The following is a 21010-nucleotide window of genomic DNA, read 5'->3' on the forward strand; positions in this document are numbered from 1 at the left end:
CAACCGGGGTCTCCCCCGAGCGATCTGTTTCCATCTGGTTCCAGTGGGATTCGTCTCTCCCTGCCCCAGGAGTACAACGGAGAGGCTGCGGGCTGCCGAGGGTTTCTACTGCAACTGGAGCTATACCTGGCCACCGTTCACCCGGCTCCATTGGATCGGGAGACGGTGTCCGCCCTCGTCTCATGCCTCACCGGGAAAGCCCTGGAGTGGGCCAACGCCGTGTGGCGAGAGGGAGATGCAGTGTTGGACCAGTTTGAGGAGTTCACCCGCCGAATTTTGGGCAGTCTTCGACCACCTGCCCGAGGGTAGAGCGGCGGGTTAGCGCCTCTACCATCTGAGGCAGGAGACGAGGAGCGCCCAGGACTTCGCACTAGAGTTTAGGCTCTGGCAATCGATGCAGCAGTTTAGGCTCTGGCGTCACCCCAGGTGAGCTGGCACCATCCTCACCCAGAGTCCTCTGTTGCACATGTGTTTGTATCTGTCACTTTTCCTGAGTTTCCCCACATTCCCAGCAAAAGGCGCTTGTCGATTCAGGCGCGGCTGTGAATTTCATTGATAGAAATTTTGCCCATAGTTTAGGGAGCCCCATTTTTCCTGGGGATGTTCTCTTCCCCATTCACGCCTTAGATAGTCGACCATTAGGGTCAGGGTTGATTAGGGAGGTCACAGCTCACAGGTGGGTCATACGGAGAGAATTAGTCTCTTCCTTATTGACTCTCCTGCGTTTCCCGTGGTGCTGGGCCGACCCTGGTTAGCTTGTCATAACCCCACTGTTTCTTGGCCACAGAGGGCTCTCTCGGGGTGGTCGCGAGAGTGCTCAGGTAGGTGTTTAGGGGTTTCTGTCTCCCCCCCACGTCAGGGGTGGAGATTGAGAGGGACAGCATTGCAGCCGTGCGTAATTTGCAGACTCCCACCACAGTAAAGGAGATGCAGCGATTTTTAGGGTTTTCCAACTACTACCGGAGGTTTATTCAGGGTTTTGGTCAGGTAGCAGCTCCCATTCCCTCACTGCTGAAGGGGGCCCGGTGCGCTTGCAGTGGTCAGCTGAGGCGGACAGGGCTTTTAGGCACCTGAGGCCTCTGTTTTCCTCGGCTCCTGTGTTGGCCCAACCAGATCCCTCTTTGTGTTCATAGTGGAGGTGGATGCGTCCGAAGCTGGGATTGGAGCTGTGCTCTCTCAGCGCTCGGGTACGCCACTGAAGCTCCGCCCTTGTGCCTTCGTCTCAAGGAAGCTCAGCCCGGCGGGGCAAAACTCCCGGGGGAAAAGCCTTGAAGGCGCGGAGACATTGGCTTGAGGGGGCTAGACACGCTTTTCTCATCTGGACTGACCACCGCAATCTGGAGTACATCCGGGCGGCGAGGAGACTGAACCCTCGCCAGGCAAGATGGGCCATGTTTTTCAACCGTTTTGTGTTTACCCTTTCCTACAGACCAGGCTCCCAGAACGTTAAGGTAGACGCATTGTCCCGGCTGTATGACACAGAGGAGCGGCCTATGGATCCCACTCCCATACTCCCCGCCTCTTGTCTGGTGGTGCCGGTAATGTGGGAGCTGGACGCGGACATTGAGCGGGCATCACTTGCAGAGCCCGCTCCCCTTCAGTGTCCAGCTGGGCATCTGTATGTGTCATCCACTGTCCGCGACCGGCTGATCTATTGGGCACACACGTCATCCTGGGATCAGTCGGCCGGTGCGCTGTCTTAGTGGGAAGTACTGGTGGCCCACTTTGGCTAAGACATGAGGGTTTATGTGTCCTCCTGCTCGGTGTACGCCCAGTGTAAGGCTGTAAGTTACAACCCTTACCCGTTCCACAACGGCCGTGGTCGCACCTGTCGGTGGATTTCATAACCGATCTTCCACCTTCACAGGGTAAGGGTTGTAACACAGGGCAATCCTGGTCGTTGTGGATCGTTTCTCTAAGTCCTGCCGTCTCCTCCCTTTGCCCGGTCTCCCTACGGCCCTACAAACTGTGGAAGCCCTATTTAATCGTGTCTTCCAGCACTACGGGGTGCCTGAGGATATAGTGTCTGACCGTGGTCCCCAGTTCACGTCGAGGGTCTGGAGGGCGTTCATGGAACATCTGGGCGTCTCAGTCAGCCTTACCTCAAGTTTGCACCCCGAGAGAAATGGGCAGGTGGAGAGAGTTAACCAGGATGTGGGTAGGTTTCTGAGGTCTTATTGCCAGGACCGGTCAGGGGAGCGGGCAGTGTTCGTGCCCTGGGCAGAGATGGCCCAAAACTCGCTCCGTCACTCCTCCACTAACCTCTCTCCCTTCCAATGTGTACTAGGGTATCAGCTGGTTCTGGCTCCTTGGCATCAGAGTCAGACTGAGGCTCCTGCGGTGAATGACTGGTTCCGTCGCGCCGAAGAAACATGGGACGCCGCACATGTCCACCCTCAGCGCATCGTTCTGCTCCAGAAAGTTGGTGCAGACAGTCACCGCAGTGAGACCCCGGTGTCCGCACCGGGGAACCGTGTCTGGCTCTCGACCCGAAACCTGCACCCTCCGCCTGCCCTGTCGGAAGATGGGTCCGGGGTTTTTAACTAACGCTGATACTAACAGTGTAGTGCAAGGGATTTATAGCCATAGAAATACATTATTAATTATACATGATTTACAGTATAATGTGCACCACTCACTTCTAGATTGTGACATGACCTCAGTCAGCAGCTAAACGTCTGTCATCCGCCATTAAAATTACATTATTCTGCCATTCCTGTGCACTCATCTAAGAAATTTTTCAAACTTTCATTGTAAGTGGTGGCAAATATGACCTCTGAAAGAAATATGAGGTACGATTCCAAGAGGATATACTGCCATGACCTTTTGAAAGCGTCGAAACACCCTGAAGACATCAGTCATTTTCAAGGAACTTTATAAGATTCCCGTTGGGCAAACTTTTGACACTACTAAACAACTTATTCGTATTCTTTGTTAGTCAATCAGGGGCGTAACTTTTTGGTTGGAACAAAAGCCTGCAGCCACAATGGCGCTCTCTGGAAAAGATCTAACCCTGTTTTAAGTAGTTTGGGAGCAATAGTTACTGTTAGAGTGACATCCCTGTGTCTCTTATTTCAGTTGAAACCGATTTACATCATTTCTGATGAGATAACCCTTTTGTTTTTGTAAATGTGTAATACCACATGCATACAGAGTAACACAACTACACATTTTAGACTACAGAAGTTCCGTCCCCAACTAGGGACAAAGGGTTGATCAAACCCATTATAATAAACACTGCGAGAGATGTAAATGCTCACCTCCAGTCCAGGGTTCCCTCCTAAACTCCTGCTAATTGCCAATTAGGTTCCCTCCTCACAGTGTGTACTGTTCCCCAATTCCTCTCTCATTACGTTCCATGACAGAGCAGCCAGCTAGACACATTATTCCATCAAGAAATAGTTAACCCCTCTGCTACCTCAACTTCATGTAACAGGCACTACTATTCAGGGAACATACTGTTTGTAGGGTTACATTCAATTTCATTCTTCTGGAAGTGGTGGGTTAGCCTAAAGCTTTGGACACAACATCTGTGTATTGTTAAGATAAGACAGGCTCAGCAGATGGTGGTTGTGGCTCTAACCATATGACATTTTGGATGCAAGGGGAACCAGTTGTTGTTGAGAGCATTCAGAACTGCTTGGTGATATATGCTGCTGGATCAGCATGCATAACCTTGCACAGCTTGAGAAATTGGCCCTGGGAAGTGGATGACTCCTTCTGATTGGATGTCATGTTTTATTGTTGAAGGGAGAGACAGCCGAATCCCTACCCACAGGGCAAACAGGTTGAATCAACATTGTGTCCATGTCATTTCAACCAAGAAATGATATGTGATGACATTGAATCAACGTGGAAAACTGATTAGATTTGAAAAAAGTCACCATAATTTGTAAACTAAATCCAATGACATGGTGGCATATTTGGTTGATTTCATATTGAATTCACGTTAGTTGACAACTCAACCAAATGTAAATAAAAACTAGACATCTCTTGCCAGTGGGTATTGACCGTTGGATAAAGTAGTGTTTTTCTAGTTTCCATCTGAAACATGATTTGAGCAACTATATGACATGTGCAGAGGACTGTATATCTTTGTTTGTATTACAAAGAAGGCAGATATTTGATTTTGCAGGACCACCAATAAATACAGTGGGGCAAAAAAGTATTTAGTCAGCCACCAATTGTGCAAGTTCTCCCACTTAAAAAGATGAGAGAGGCCTGTAATTTTCATCATAGGTACACTTCAACAACGAGAGACAAAATGAGGAAAAAAAACAACAGAAAATCACATTGTAGGATTTTTTTATGAATTTATTTGCAAATTATGGTGGAAAATAAGTATTTGGTCAATAACAAAAGTGTATCTCAATACTTTGTTATATACCCTTTGTTGGCAATGACAGAGGTCAAACGTTTTCTGTAAGTCTTCACATGTTTTTCACATACTGTTGCTGGTATTTTGGCCCATTCCTCCATGCAGATGTCCTCTAGAGCAGTGATGTTTTGGGGCTGTTGCTGAGCAACACGGACTTTCAACTCCCTCCAAAGATTTTCTATGGGGTTGAGATCTGGAGACTGGCTAGGCCACTCCAGGATCTTGAAATGCTTCTTACGAAACCACTCCTTCGTTGCCTGGGCGGTGTGTTTGGGATCAGTGTCATGTTGAAAGACCCAGCCACGTTTCATCTTCAATGCCCTTGCTGATGGAAGGAGGTTTTCACTCAAAATCTCACGATACATGGCCCCATTCATTCTTTCCTTTACACGGATCAGTCGTCCTGGTCCCTTTGCAGAAAAACAGCCCCAAAGCATGATGTTTCCACCCCCATGCTTCACAGTAGGTATGGTGTTATTTGTATGCAACTCAGAATTCTTTGTCCTCCAAACACGACGAGTTGAGTTTTTACCAAAAAAGTTAGATTTTGGTTTCATCTGACCATATGACATTCTCCCAATCTTCTTCTGGATCATCCAAATGCTCTCTAGCAAACTTCAGACGGGCCTGGACATGTACTGGCTTAAGCAGGGGGACACTGCAGAATTTGAGTCCCTGGCGGCGTAGTGTGTTACTGATGGTAGGCTTTGTTACTTTGGTCCCAGCTCTCTGCAGGTCATTCACTAGGTCCCCCCGTGTGGTTCTGTGATTTTTGCATTTCATTTTTTATGATTTAACCAAATCACCAGTTGGTTCAGCTGTCAAACATTTCCCCCTCCAAATAATTTCACTTTCATTGTGTTTGCGCCATGTAAGAACCATAGCCTGAATCCAAAGACAGCAAGACTATAAGTGAGATTTCCTTTTTTGCTTGGTGTTCTGTAGTTTGTGACAGGGACATGAAGACCTAACACCAAGCTCCATGCCCTGCAGTGTTCCAAGGGTTGAAAACACATGCTTCTGCCCTCCAGTACAAACAGCAGATGCCTTACGTTGTGCTTGCAGTTTTCAGGAACGTCCTGGCTTTGTTGTCTTAAGTGGAAGACTTAGACTGTGGGTGGAAAATAAAATCAAAAGCCCAAATGCTCCTGGTCACTTCACGTGGGGGTTTGCTTTGTTGGTGTAGTAGAGTATTGTAGTAGAGAATTTTAGTAGAGTTTTGTACAATTCTCAAAATAGCTCCCATGTCTTTGGTAAACCAAAGTGTAACCAGATGGTGACTTTGTTTTATTGTAGTACCTGCAGTTGATGTCATCCCGTTGGGAAAAAAAATTGGTTGAATCAATGTTGTTTCCATGCCATTTCAACCCAAAACATCTATACGATGATGTTGAATCAAAATGGAAAACTTTTTGAATTTGCAATAAGTCATCAACGTAAAGGCATTTTGTCTTTTTACATTTTTTTTACCCAACTTTTAACCTTTAATCTATTTACATGTTTTTTCTTTTTTTTTTAAAGTTGAATTAAATTAGTTGACAACTCAACCAAATGTAAATCAAAGCTAGACTTTTAACTGACGTCTGTGCCCAGTGGGATGGCCATGTAACATATGATCACTGATGGATGTACCAACGGGGTTCCTGACAACTGGCTTCTCATAACCAAAACTTTCGAAAGACTATGTGTTACCAGTAAGTCCTTCAATTACTGATTAACATATCATGCAAGAGGCCACTCTGTTTTATCATTTTACTGGACACTAAAATCCATTATTGTTTCTGATAATTTCCTTGTAGAATCAGGAAGAAATGCCAGTGCGTGTGACCAATTGAGATGTTTATGTAGTTCAATTTGGTCACATTGATTTTGGTTTCATATGTCTTTGTGAAAGGAATGCTAACAAACTTGGAGGATTGTCTGTTAGCAACTGACTATTCATAATACTATTGTGTGGGGTGTAGCACTTTTTACTCATCATGAATAAATCAGATACGTAATAAAATAATAAGATTGAGTTAGTTGTTGTTGTTGTAATTCTTGATTTACTCTATTTCCATAATAATAATTTTAAAAATGCTAATTTCCCAAGAACACTGATATTACCTCTTAAGATACATTTTATATCTTGGGAATATCAATCCTGGAGATTGATATTGATCTGATATAAATTAAGTAGATGTAATATGTTTCCCAAGGTGCCTTTGCACTCATTGAGAAAAGAGCAGCCATGGCATTAATTAGCCACAGTAGATGTAATATTTTAAAGGTGGAAGTTGGAGTAGAGGTGTGACAAGTGTCAATCATATACTGTAGTGGTCCTACTTATTTATATTTAGCCTTTAGCAGTATTAACTTGTTTAGGAAAACAGCCCTAATGTTGGAAACAAATGTCATCGAGAGTCACATGTATTTATTTTCCAAGCTATAGGACACACTACTTTACATACAGCAGGTGTTTATAGGATCAAAGAGTTTGGTCTGCTTCATTTAGCCATGGAAAAAATATTGCGCTACTGGTTTCGTCACGGCCCTAATTGATACATATTTTGGAGGGTCCTGAGTGGCGCAGTGGTCTAAGACACTGCATCTCAGCGCTAGAGGCGTCACTGCAGACCGTGGTTCAATTACAGGCTGTATCACAACTGGCCGTGATTGAGAGTCCCATAGGGCGGCGCACAATTGGCCCAGCGTGGTCAGGGTTAGGCCGGGGTAGACTGTCATTGTAAATAAGAATTTGTTCTTAACTGACTTGCCTAGTAAAATAAAGGCTAAATAAAAAATGTCCCTGATACAATTAAGGCCTGAGGGGGAGTGTTATGTGGCCAATATGCCACGGCTAAGGGCTGTTCTTAAGCACGATGGAACGCGGAGTGCCTGGTATATTGGTGGTATATTGGCCGTGGTATATTGGCCATATTGGCCATATAGCAATCAGTTTATAATCAAAAATAAGTATAGAGACAATAAAAGGTGCCACTAACTTAACAGAGAAGTTGCATTGGTGACAGCGGAACTTGTAATGAAAATTCTCTTCATACTTGATCTTTCACATTGCCACTTGTGGAAGGGCCTCCACTTTGAGAGCTAGCAAATGTCTGCACAAACCTTAACACCCTACCTCACCCCAGCTGTCCATACAAGACTGAAACATAAAATGATAGAGAGCAAACTAGAGAAAGGCGTTAGGAAAACAAAGTGTGAACAGAACCTCAGTCCTGATAGCCGGGCCCTCCCTGTTTTAAATGGTACTCAGAAGCAGAGGCCCGGGAACTCCCAGCCAAAACAAATATGGCAACACATCGGGCCTGTATTCAATCAAAACCTATACAAAGGATTCGGTGGTCAAATCCAACATTTTGTTCCCTGCAATGACATTTCTTAATGAATTAATTTTGTTTGAATTAACATGCAGTTTAGTTTATTTTTGTTTCACACTGTAAACTTGGTTTTGTTTTGAACTCGCAGTACAAGAATCCCAGGAAACCTGCTTACCAGCTTCGATTGAAAAAGGGCCCTAATGTCAAATTAAACTGGACCTGTCATAAACCAGAATAAATTACAAAAAAATGTCATCCATGTGTTTTCCTGCCTGATGCCCCTCACTTGAAAAGCTGTCCTGAGCATCGAATTGAATAAGACATGGAAGTGTCGAATTTCACTAAGGTATAACACAGTTCAAGCAGCTAGGATCCACTGTTCCTGTGCTTATGTATTTCTGCAGCTGCAGTTAAAATGCGCTTTCACAGCATAGTGTGTTCCCCAATTCTCAAACAAAGCATTTTCTCATGCTCTTTTAGTGATTCAGGGCTTCTTTTCAGGCACATTACGTTACATTGTGATTTGAATATCTAAAAGCTCAATGTATTGCCATGTCTCTCCAAAAGTGATATAAGATTGAAAGTTTAGACTGAAACCTTTGGAAAGTAGATTTTTGAAGGTAATCTCTGTATGTTTCCTCTTTGTGTAGAAAGCAATTTTCTTTTTTATGTCCTCCCAGAAAAATCTGCAGAAAAACAACTTTTGCATGAATTGTGGGTGGAGGAATTTTGACTCTGAAATCCAGGTATCGTGTTTCTGTAAAAAAGCCCTTGTTGGAATTTTGCAAACCCATCTCCTCTACCACAATCCTGAATGTATCACCATCTGGCCCACAGCTGAAAACTATTAGGCTCTGCTGGAACTTCCTTCTTCTCACTATTCCACCCGGTTTCAAAGCAAGTAAGTCGCTTTTATTTTGGTGCTGTTGCCTGGTCATCTTTGCGTAATACCACTCGAAAGCCATTCTCTTATTTTAGTTTCTCTTGGCAACGGGGTAAATCATCGGTTGGTCTGTTTGTTTGTCTCTTTTGCTGTTGGTAAGGGAGCTGGAATTTTCCTGTGTCTGATTGAATGAAAGAGAGAGAGAGCTCGGGGAGCATTGCTGTGTTTGGTTGAGGCTGATTCAACTGTGGAATGTCGGGGTAAATTAATAAAGAGTTTTTGCTATGTCTAATGTGTTTCGCGCTTAGCAAGCAAAATTCCAGAGCGGGTGAAAGCGAGTGAAGAAACAATGAAGCGCTGTTGTTTTCCGAGCGGCATTATGTTAGGGGACTGCAGTGCATGTTTTTCATCCCATGTCAAAAACTGGCTTGCTTTTTTTTTGTATGCGTATGGTTCAGATTTGCGGCTGCTAGAGAGGCTTTTAAAGGGGACATCAATTTTGGGGATTTTTTTTATTTGCGGATTGCTTTTAGGGTTCGAGAGATTTTTTTTCCCCCTGGGTTCAAAGTAGGTCATTTCTGTTTTCCAACAAATTCCAACTGTTTGAGTCAGTGAATTAGAATTGCGCAACTGGCGGCAAGTTTTTCTGAGCAAATGACGAATGATAAACCTCATGAATTAATTTCTGACACATTTAGTGAATCATTTGCTTAAGGACAATTCATTCAGGAAGTGATTTTAGTAAATAAAATTATAGCATTGAAAAACTTTTTGATATAAATAGCTTCTACTCAGTTTATTGATAATTCATTGGCAATATAAGAAATCGTTTAAATAATTGAATTGGAATTTAAGTTTACCTGAACTGACTGTCTTCAATTCTAATTATTCCAGCCTTGATTTAATTAGAAGTGTTCGCCTCAATGTGTATCAGGAAAACATAATACATACATTCTGGAATGTTATTGTTGAGTAATTAAATTGATTGCCGTTTTTTTTTTTTTTTTTTTTTTTTGTCTTTCAAACATTGTTCTTAATATGTTTGCGCATCATTGCTCCCAATTAATATCACTTTTGTGTGGTGTACACTGATTGGAAGCTGTTTAGCCATGGCATCAGCTGTCAATTTGCATTCTTTGTCCTATTTGCTTTTATGATCAGACCTGATAGTGTTTATACACTACTGTAACTACTCCGAGCATCAGCTTGTCCTCCGATGTTTTCGGTCAACTTAGCGCACTGTAAACTGTAGTGAACCGGGAAAAAACATCAATACAGTTACATATCGGGATATTATTACTGACAATATGTTGTCTCATATCATGTTATTGTTGCGGTAGTTGGCTGTACCAGCACTATAAATCCACTATTTGTCCTTCAGAGCTTGTTCTCCATCTTCTTTTTAAATAGAGTGCAAATTTTCAGCACTTATTTCCATGACTGATCAAAACTCGTTTTCTCATGGCTCTCTCTTGTACCTCTGCAGAAGATATATAGTGAGCTATAGCATATGTTAGGAACATCGAAATGCAGTAAAATCACAGTATCGAATTGCAATACACATAGAATCGTGAGACTCTCAATACATATCTTATTGGCATCTAAGTATCGTGATAATATCGTATTGTGAGGTCCCTGGCTGTTCCCTGCCCTTGTAAACTGCATAATATTATGGTCTTTGTCGTCCCCCAGGAACAATCCATTCCCTCTAACTCTCCCGGCTATAGGTTACGCTACATACACGCTCCCGGGGAATTTTAAACCCGAGCAACGCCTGTGAGAATAAGGATTGCTCAGCCGGTCTGATTCTCCAGACGGCTATATATCACCGCAACTGTGACCTCAAACATACCTGACCCCGATGCTTGCACAGTCACACTGCAGAGGGTTAATAGCAGTGGGGAGGGTTGCGACTCTGTGCTAAGATTGGGGATAAGGTTCTTCAAAGAGAGGTTGACTCACCAGCCCAGGAAGCCATTAAAAATAGCAAACAGCTTCTGTCAATCATAATGAGGGACATTAGAGTGTCAGTCCAGGCATACACAGCCCAACCATAGAGTAAGAAAATATCCACAGTGAGAGGGTATTGTAACCTGCTCTCCTATATTCCCTTGGTGGTTGCCTTTAGATACACTGTAGGCTAGCACTTGATATTTTCTCTGCCTCTGGATGCTAGAATGGTATTTTTTTCAGGCAGTCTTAGGGAGGAAAAGTTCTTGCTTTGAGTTGAGTTGTCTGATATGATTCTGCTGAAATAGTGATTTGAATGTAATGTAGGTCTTGTGCATCTTAGTCCTGATCTTCAACACAAGATATAGATGCTGTCTTCATAAGAAGAGGAGTTCAAACCAAGTTCAGACTGTAAACTGTGAAGCCACATAAACAAAATGGAATGGTAGAGTAGTAGGCATTTATAGGCAGTAATGCAGCAAGCATTTCTGATATCTTGTTTAAAACAGACAACCCACAAGGACAAGGTGGGAAACGGATATTGGCACTGGAATAGACAGATGCAGTCACACACTAGCTGTTGATGGCTTGTCTTTCTGACTCCATTATAACCTTTTATGACATAATACCCTTACTTGGTAGAGTTTTGGTGTAAAGGGAAACCATTTTTATCCCACAGTGCTGTAAGAGTGTGTTTGAATGCACTGTAAAGTAGCAATGGGGTACCTTACAATTAAGTACCTTACGGTGATTATTATTTTTTTGTTAAATTAAAATGGTCAAAAACAAACAAATAGCTTATTAGCAGAGAGCATTTTCTCAAGCAATAATTTTGCTAGTACTTTCTGGGAGTGGTCTGAGTGGGGAGGGGGAAACTGAAAATGAGCTGTTATTGGCAGAGGTTTGGAACACTCTTTTTATTTTTCAGTAAACTAATTTACCTTATGATGGTGATACCATGGAAGGCCAAAACTCCATCCCACCAAAACAGGATGAAATTGTATGCAGTCTTTTCAAACAGTTTTTACACTAAAAGGGCATTATAATTTTCCCAATTTCACAGTATTATTCCAATCTCATAGTGTGGAAATACAGTTTAAGTCAGAAGTTTATATACACTTAGGTTGATAGGCTAATTGACATCATTTGATGTAATTGGTGGGATACCTGTGGATGTATTTCAAGGTCTACCTTAATCCTCCATGCCACTTTGCTTCACATCATGGGAAAATCAAAAGAATTCAGCCAAGACATCAGAAAAAAATGATAGACCTTCACATGTCTGGTTCATCCTTAGGAGCAATTTCCAAACTCCTGAAGGTACAACATTCATCTTTCCAAACAATAGTACACAAGTATAAACACCATGGGACCACGAAGCCAACATACCACCCAGGAAGGAGACGCTTTCCTTCTCCTAGAGATGAACGTACTATGGGTGCAAAAGTATCTATATCCACAGTAAAACGAGTCCTATATCGACATCGGCACAGCAAGCAAGAAGCCACTGCTCCAAAACTGACATAAAAAAGCCAGACTATGGTTTGCAACTGCATATGGGGACAAAGATTGTACTTTTTGGTGACATGTCCTCTGGTGACATGTCCTCAAAAATAGAACTGTTTGGCCATAATGACCATCGTTATGTTTGTAGGAAAAAGGGGGATGCTTGCAAGCCGAAGAACACCATCCCCTCCGTGAAGCATGGGGGTGGCAGCATCATGTTGTGGTGGTGCTTTGCTACAGGAGGGACTTGTGCGCTTCACAAAATAGATGGCATCATGAGGCAGGGAAATTATGTGGATATATTGAGGAAACATCTCAAGACATCAGTCAGGAAGTCAAGGCTTGGTCGCAAATGGGTCCTCCAAATGGACATTGACCCAAAGCATACTTCCAAAGTTGTGGCAAAAATGGCTTAAAGTCAACAAAGTCAAGGTATTGGAATGGCCATCACAAAGCCCTGACCCTCAATCCTATAGAATATTTTGGGCAGAACTGAAAAAGCGTGTGTGAGCAAGGAGGCCTACAAACCTGACTCAGTTACACCAGCTTTGTCAGGAGGAATGGGCCAAAATTCACCCAACTTTTTGTGGAAGCTTGTGGAAGGCTACTCAAAACGTTTGACCCAAGTTAAACAATTTAAAGGCAATGTTACCAAATTCTAATTGAGTGTATGTAAACATCTGACCCACTGGGAATGTGTTGAAAGAAATAAAAGATGAAATAAATCACTCTACTATTTTTCTGACATTTCACGTTCTTAAAATAGAGTCGTGATCCTAACTGACCCAAGACAGGGAATTTTTACTAGGATTAAATGTCAGGAATTGTCAAACTGAGTTTAAATATATTTGGCTACGGTGTATGTAAACTTTCGACTTCAACTGTGTGTATATATATAAAACACAGGAAAGTCAAATTTGTTTACTGCACTGGGGCTTTTTAAGGTTGATCCCTGAAATAATTTGTACTTCCTATGGAAGTAGGTGGAAGGTGGTCTTATAGCTGTGATCGATAGGGCCTTAAGTCCTGTTGGTTAAGATCAGGAGAGGGAAGCATCAATAGTAGCACTGAAGGGACATTTCCCCTTGAGCATTGCTCTACAGAGTAACGAGTCAGTATGCTCCAATGAGGGATACATGGTTTTCCAAATGTCACGTGTGCATCACAGTAGAATATAATTTTTTGGAAGGCAATTTGTAATGCTGACGTTTTTTTCAAACTCCAGATATCGAATGGGGTTTTTTCAATCTGCCACTCGTAAAGTAGGCTAAGAATAATGAACCCTATTAAATCGTCACATGCTTTAGAACTTACAAGACGGCGCAAAAAGCTGCTTTGATACTATTTTCATCGTGCTCAGGGTGACAAAAATAACTGACTTGGTGCCTATTGCTTATTTGTCTAGCATCTTTAGATATGCAGAAAAGTGACTCCTTCTACCCTGAATTGTGGACATGGTTTTCTGGCTCTGCATCGCTCTGAGGCGGGGACAAATTCCTTGGCCGTAAATAAGAAAGACAAGATGTAATTTTAAGTGGCAAAACTATTCTGTTTTGGCAGCAGTCAGGATATCCCAATCCACACCCTCTAGCTCATTCCGCTTAAGCTTTTCACCCTGAAGGACCTTTTATAGATGGAAAGAAAACCTCTCCCAACGTCACAATGTGGTTTTAGACCTTTGTTAAATGAAGTTATATCTCTGCAGAAAATGTATATGTTTTCTTAATAATTGCATGTCTAAACATTGTCCTAGTATTCTTAGCGACTTATTGTAGGACGTATTGTAGGACGAAAACAGTCGTTTGGTGCTATAGTTCTGTCTAAAATATGGGGATTTGATCATTTTCACATTTTTCCATTTCCTTTCATAATGGGAAGAAATCATGGTCCTCAGTGGCATGCTGAAGGTTTTACACAATAGTCAGTCAGAGCTGGCATTCCCATGTAGTGACTCAGGTAATATCATAACACTATACTGCAGCTAGCATATACATTAAAGCTAGACTAATTGATGACTAAAGCTAGACTAATTGATGCTAAATGGCTCATTTCTGTTCCTGAATTACATCTCTCAAGTTGGACAAATAAGACATGGGAATGCTTGCAATTGCTTTTCTGTCATGTCCAAGTATATAAAATAATGTTGTTTATCTATTATTAATACTAAAGCTTTTGACACACTATCCAGCTCACAGTTCACATCGATTAACTTTGAGATTAAGGAGTAAGGAAACACAACTGTTATTTGCATGGAAACATTCACATGGAGCCTTCAATCACTTTTTGCACATTGTATTATTGTAGAACGGATCAGTGTCTCAGGTCTGGCTGTCAAATATCTTAGCATGTTTGGACCTGCTAGGGGCGGCAGGTAGCCTAGCGTTTAGGAGCGTTGGGCCAGTAACCAAAAGGACTCAGGTTCTAATCTCTGGGCCAACTAGGTAAAAAGTCTGATGTGCCCTTCAGCAAGACACTTAAACCTAGTCGCTCTGGATAAGAGCTTCTGCTAAGTGACTCAAATGTCAGACTCCTATTTAGCACCACACCCCTCTTTTAAAAAGTAGTCCTGAAACATAGTCCTCTTCACAGAGCTAGATGTGTGATCTTTGTCCCCCAAGTGTGAGAGTCATTATTTCCTGAATGTTGCAACGCTAATCTGCATTATGTCAGTGGATAAAAATGTCCTTCCCGAAGTCAGTTTGGCTGAACTTATGAAAAGATACAATTCTGGAACTACTGACTTTAGCTGTGCTATTGTAAGCATTTACATCTACAGTATATTCTACATATTATATACAGTGCATTAGGAAAGTATTCAGACCCATTTACTTTTTCCACATTTTGTTATGTTACAGCCTTATTCTAAAATGGATTAAAATCTTTTTTTTTTTATCAATCTACACACAATACCCCATAATGACAGAGCAAAAACAGGTATTTTTACATTTCTGCAAGTCTGGACTCTGGCTGGGCCACTCAAGGACATTCAGAGACTTGTCACTCATTGTCTTGGCTGTGTGCTTGGGGTCGTTGGCCTATTGGAAGGAGAACATACGCCCCAGTCTGAGGACCTGAGTGCTCTGGAGCACGTTTTCATCAAGAATCTCTCTGTACTTTGCTCCGTTCATCTTTCTCTCGATCCTGACTAGTTTCCCAGTCCCTGATGCTGAAAAACATCCCTACAGCATGATGCTGCCACAACCATGCTTCACCATAGGGATGGTGTCTGGTTTCCTCCAGATGTGACGATTGGCATTCAGGCCAAAGAGTTCAATCTTGTTTCTCATGCTCTGAGAGTCCTTTAGGTGCCTTTTGGCAAAGTCCGAGCGGGCTGTTATGCCTTTTACTGAGAAGTGGCTTCTGTCTGGCCACTCTACCATAAAGCCCTGGTTGGTGGAATACTGCAGCTTTAGGAAGAGTCTTGGTGGTTCCAACCTTCTTCAATTTAAAAATGATGGACACCACTGCGTTCTTGGGGACCTTCAATTCTGCAGGCATTTTTTGGTACCCTTCCCCAGATCTGTGCCTTGACACAATCCTGTCTTGGAGCTCTACAGACAATTCCTTCAGCCTAATGGCTTGGTTTTTGCTCTGATATGCACTGTCAATTGTGGGACCGTATATAGACAGGTGTATGCCTTTCCAAATCATGTCCAATCAATTAAATTTACCACAGGGGGACTCAAATCAAGTTGTAGAAACATCTGAAGGATGGTCAATGGGAACAGGATGCACTTGAGCTTAATTTCTAGTCTCATAGCAAAAGGTCTGAATACTTACGTAAATAAGGTATTTCTGTTTTATTTTTAATACATTTGCAAACATTTCTAATAATGTTTTCGCTTTGTCATTATGAGGCATTGTGTGTAGATTGATGAGGTAAAAAAATCAAGAGTACATTTTAGAGGAAGGCTGTAAAGTAACAAAATTTGGAAAAGGGGAAGGGGTCTGAATACTTTCCAAAGGCACTGTATATGCTTTACATATTAGATATTCATATTATATACACAGTGTACTTTACATTTGATATATACAGTATAATTTATATATGATTTATGCAGTATAATCTACATATTAAATATACAGTATGCTCGACATATTATATACAGTATACTTTACATATTATATCTAGTATACTCTTCATAAGATATATACTTTACATATATGTAGCGTATACTGTATATACATAAAGTATACTCTACATATTATATGTAAAGTGTATTTTACATATGATATATACAGTATACTATTCATATGTGCAGTATACTTTACATATTACTTTACATATTATATATACAGTATACTTTACACTCTACATAGTATATATGCAGTACACGCTACATTGTGTACATACAGTATACTCTACTGTGTGTGTATACATATATATACAGTAAACTCCACATATTATACAGTACACTTTACATATATACATTATACTTTATATATTATAAAGTAAATATACAGTATACTCTCCATATTATACAGTACACTGTCCATATTATATATAATAAAGTATACTCTACATATTATGTATATAATATACTCCACATTATGTATATGGTATTGTCTACATATTATATATACAGGAAATGCTGCCTATTATATATACAGTATAGTCTACATATTCAGAAATGATTCACTCCCCTAGACTTTTTCTACTTTTTGTTTCATTACAAGGTGGTATTAAAATAAAAATGTTTTTGTCAAATATCTACATAAAATACTCTGTCAAAGTGGAAGATTCGAACATAATAAATTTGTGTTTATCTTGATTACATACAGTACCAGTCAACTTTGGACACACCTACCCATTCCAGGGTTTTAATTTATTTTCACTATGTTCTAATTTGTAGAATAATAGTGAAGACATCAACTATGAAATACCAGATATGGAATCATGTAGTAACCAAAAAAGGTTTAAACAAATAAAAATGTATTTTATATTTGAGATTCTTCAAAGTAGCTGCCCTTTGCAAAAAAAACATTTTTTTTATGCTAGGGGTTGTATTAATTTGGGATCCATCGCATCCCACAACTGTCCCAGACTCTTTTGAATATTTATTTCTCACACAGAATAGGTTGACTTTTGTACTATGGGGGAAAGTGGATTGACATGGGCTAGTGCTTTTGCTGTTCGTTAGTTCTACTCATTTTGTTGGCTGACGAAAAGTAAATGTGGACAGTTCATCCAATATCTTCAATATGCACCTCGGAATTGGATAAGGACGCACACAGTTGTCCTGTCTTTGGCATCATTAAATTGAAGACTGTTATTTTTTCAAATCAATTCTCTGTAATTATTACGTGATTAAACTAATCATGTAAATGTAATTAACTAGGAAGTCGGGAAACCAAGGAAAATCTTCAGATTACAAAGTTAGATATATAACTTTTCAGATATTTTAATATCTGATCAGGGTAGCCTAGTGGTTAGAGCGTTGGACTAGTAACCGGAAGGTTGCGAGTTCAAAACCCCCGAGCTGACAAGGTACAAATCTGTCGTTCTGCCCCTGAACAGGCAGTTAACCCACTGTTCCCAGGCCGTCATTGAAAATAAGAATTTGTTCTTAACTGACTTGCCTGGTTAAATAAAGGTAAAATAAAATGAAAATAAAAAATAAAATTAGTCTTCTAATTAATGAATTATTCTATATCTCATTCCAAGCGTTGTAAATTGTTGGTTATCTGCACGAACCCAGCCTTGACTATGAATCATCTGTACATCAATTGTCCTAAACATTTATTTACTAACTAAATAATCACAGAAATACATAAACAATAAAACAGTAGATATGGTTACAAGAAAACGATAGGTTCCCTAGTGGGCCAAGCTGATATGACGGCTTGGTGGACAAAGGGAAGTGGGTGTGGACTGAGGAGGGCGGGAATTACAAGAGTCACAGTTGATAATTATACTAATTGAATTGCTAATCCTTTGCACATGAACGCTCACTCATTCGGGAATAATTGCAATCAATATATATTTACGATCAGTGTGTCGTCATGATCTCTGTTGGAATTGTCCGTCTTTCTGATCGTCTCTCTGCTTCCATTAAGTATTTCATGGTTAGAATGGGTACCTCCAGAGTACCATTCAGAAATGTTATAGAATAGGTGTTTCGGCGGTTGTCGGTCTTCGCATTCAATGGTACATTATTTCTAGCTGCAGACTAGTAATTTGTTTTGAACTGTTGCTCTTATTCTGTTGGGATTGATAGTCTGAGTTTAACCATTTGGTGTGGTTAGGAATTAAAAAATCATTACAACATTAGCTAATACTGAGGTTTTTGTGGTTTCTACTCAAACCTTTGCTCCCTCAGCTGACAGAGGTATGCATGGTCTGAAGGGGTTTCTTCAGGTGTTTTTTTTTAATTCGTAACAGCAGAAAATGGCTGTCCCATGAGCCGGATCAATGTCTGTGCTCACTGGGGCGGGCCAATGACTTAGTTAACCTTTGAAGGGAATACAATTCTCTCACATTAACGGTTCAACATCACCTTACATAATTTCACAAATAGTTTCATATTTACTCATTCATTTTATACAATAATTAGACACAAACCTCGAAACAGAGGCTCCTGTATGAACAGAGTTATGGTAATGTGGCTAAATTGTCTTTCATGAGGTCACAACATGAAACAAAACGGACCGGGTTGTAGCTGGCTACTCCACCGACCGTTTACACATTCTCCAAAACATGGATATTGTTCAGTTCTCAAGTTCTGTGATGTAGAGGAACTTCCTTTGTTCTACTGTAAAACTCTCTCTCTCTATACTGCCTGGCCATGAGGAGAGAGTCTCCTCCGGGAATTTACGACCTGAGATAACAGATCCTGGGTGTAGGAGGAGGGGGGGGGGGTGGAGAAGAGGAGAAACGATCTCGCTATACCCAAAGAGGGCCACGTTATGACAGAGTTGTGTCCCTGATGTGTCTCTCTTAACTTGTGACCTGTACGGAGAGCAGTGTGAGTGAGAGACACTTCGGATTGCGCAGTACTTAGGGAGAATGGCACAACTGACACTGGCTGCAAAAGGCATGTATGTTTTAGGGTGCATTACGGCCACAAAATTTGAGGCAATATGAAGTGCTTGTCAAATTGTGAATGAGAGACTATTTGCGTGTGTACGGCCTGTGCGGAAAAAAACAAACAAAGCAGAGCTCATGCCTTTCAAAGTACTTTTTTTCAAATCCTCATTAGTCTCATCATGCAGCCTTACAGTGGCTTGCGAAAGGATTCACCCCGCTTGGCAACCTGATTTTGGGGGGGTTTGTATCATTTAATTTACACAACATGCCTACCACTTTGAGGATGCACATATTTTTTTTCTTGTGAAACAAATAAGAAATAAGACAAAAAAACAGAACTTGAGTGTGCATAACTATTCACCCCCCCAAAGTCAATACTTTGTAGAGCCATCTTTTGCAGCAATTACAGCTGCAAGTCTCTTAGGGTATATCTCTATAAGCTTGGCACATCTAGCTCTGCGATTTCTGCCCATTCAAGGAAAAACTGCTCCAGCTCCTTCAAACTGGATGGGTTCCGCTGGTGTAAAGCAACCTTTAACTCATAGCGCAGATTATCAATTGGATTTAGGTCTGGGCTTTGATTAGGCCATTCCAAGACATTTAAATATTTCCCCTCAAACCACTTGTGTTGCTTTAGCAGTATGCTTAGTCATTGTCCTGCCGGAAGGTGAACCTCTGTTCCAGTCTCAAATCTCTGGAAGACTGAAACAGGTTTCCCTCAATAATATCATTGTATTTAGCGCCATTCATCATTCCTTCAATTCTGACCAGTGTTCCAGTCCCTGCCGATGAAAACCATCCCCACATGGTGTTCTTGGGTGATGAGAGGTGTTGGGTTTGCGCCATCTAGAAGAAAAATAAATGCACACCTATTTAGGTGAGGTGCTGGCTAGCGGAGTAGAAAACTTGAAAATAAAGGAGAGCCGCACACTCTAGGAGCTCAGATGCAAAAATGTAAAATCCAACGTTTCGACAGGCAAGCTGTCTTCATCAGGGTATAATCACAAACACTGCAGGGTGACACACAGGTGTCTGTAATCATGGCCAAGTGTGGCCTAATATCATTGGTGAATTCTCAAATTTTAAAATGACATACAAAGAACAGCTACAAAAAACAAATGGATAGCATCAATCAGATTCATTTTAGTCTACACAAGCTTACAAACAATTACAATGGCAAAAGTCACAATAATCACAAGAATGGCTTCAGATCAAAGTCTACGTTGAGACCGGAGGGACCCGGGTCTTTAATTTAAATGATCCAGGCAGCCTCTCGTTTTAACAATAAATCATCAAGGTCACCCCCTCTCCTAGGGATGGTGACATGTTCGATGCCAATATAACGCAGAGACGAAATCGAGTGGTTTGCTTGCAAAAAGTGGGTCGCAACTGGGCCGCACCTAATGGTGCTACGATGCTCTGAGATATGTACTTTTAATTTGCGCTTTGTTTTACCCACAACATTTTTACCACAAGGACAAGTTATAAGGTGAATAACACCCTTAGTGGAGCATGTGATGACACCTTTTGATTGGGATCGTTTTCCCTGTTTGTGGGTGTTTGAAGGATCTACATTTATAAGTGCCATTGCATTGAGCACAGCCATTACACTTGTAGTTTCCATCCAGAAGAGGCGTAAATAGACGTTGTTCAGGAATATCTTGGGGTGGTAAATCAGTGTACCAATTGGTCTCTGTGATTTCTGCCCCACGAGAATACGATCAAGGGAAGGTTTGAAAACACGTTACCTAGATTATCATCGGATTTTAGAATGTGCCAATGTTTGAACAATTCCCTTAATTTTTTCAGAGCACTTTGAATAGGTAGTTAGAGTTTGCGTTTGTGCCAGACATAGCGTTTTCCTTGATGGCAAAAAAGCTACATTTTAGTCTAATCTGACCAGAGTACCTTCTTCCATATGTTTGGGGAGTCTCCCACATGCCTTT

At 41.3% G+C, this 21010-nt stretch overlaps 1 protein-coding gene across 20 annotated transcripts in view; it reads left to right on the plus strand.

The window, feature by feature from the left end:
- LOC110520596 (PTB domain-containing engulfment adapter protein 1) overlaps window positions 1–21010 on the plus strand; it is a 168205-nt gene that overhangs the window by 111688 nt on the left and 35507 nt on the right. For 5 of the 20 annotated variants that reach the window (XR_016494870.1, XR_016494868.1, XR_016494866.1 and 2 more), the window contains exon 1: window positions 8074–8599. The exons of 8 other annotated variants lie outside the window; for them this stretch is intronic. Coding sequence is in view for 2 of the 12 variants with exons in the window: in XM_090230405.1 (XP_090086531.1) it covers window positions 8981–9148 (168 nt within the window). In the remaining 10 variants the exon portion in view is untranslated. Of the gene's footprint in view, window positions 1–8073; window positions 8600–8715; window positions 8842–8941; window positions 9149–21010 lie in introns of those variants that run through there. 7 more of the 20 variants (XR_016494865.1, XR_016494863.1, XM_090230407.1 and 4 more) reach the window with 6 other exon arrangements.

The sequence above is a fragment of the Oncorhynchus mykiss genome, chromosome 3, assembly GCF_057628025.1.
Source record: "Oncorhynchus mykiss isolate SJ-2025 chromosome 3, ASM5762802v1, whole genome shotgun sequence".
NCBI classification, from domain to species: Eukaryota; Metazoa; Chordata; class Actinopteri; order Salmoniformes; family Salmonidae; genus Oncorhynchus; species Oncorhynchus mykiss.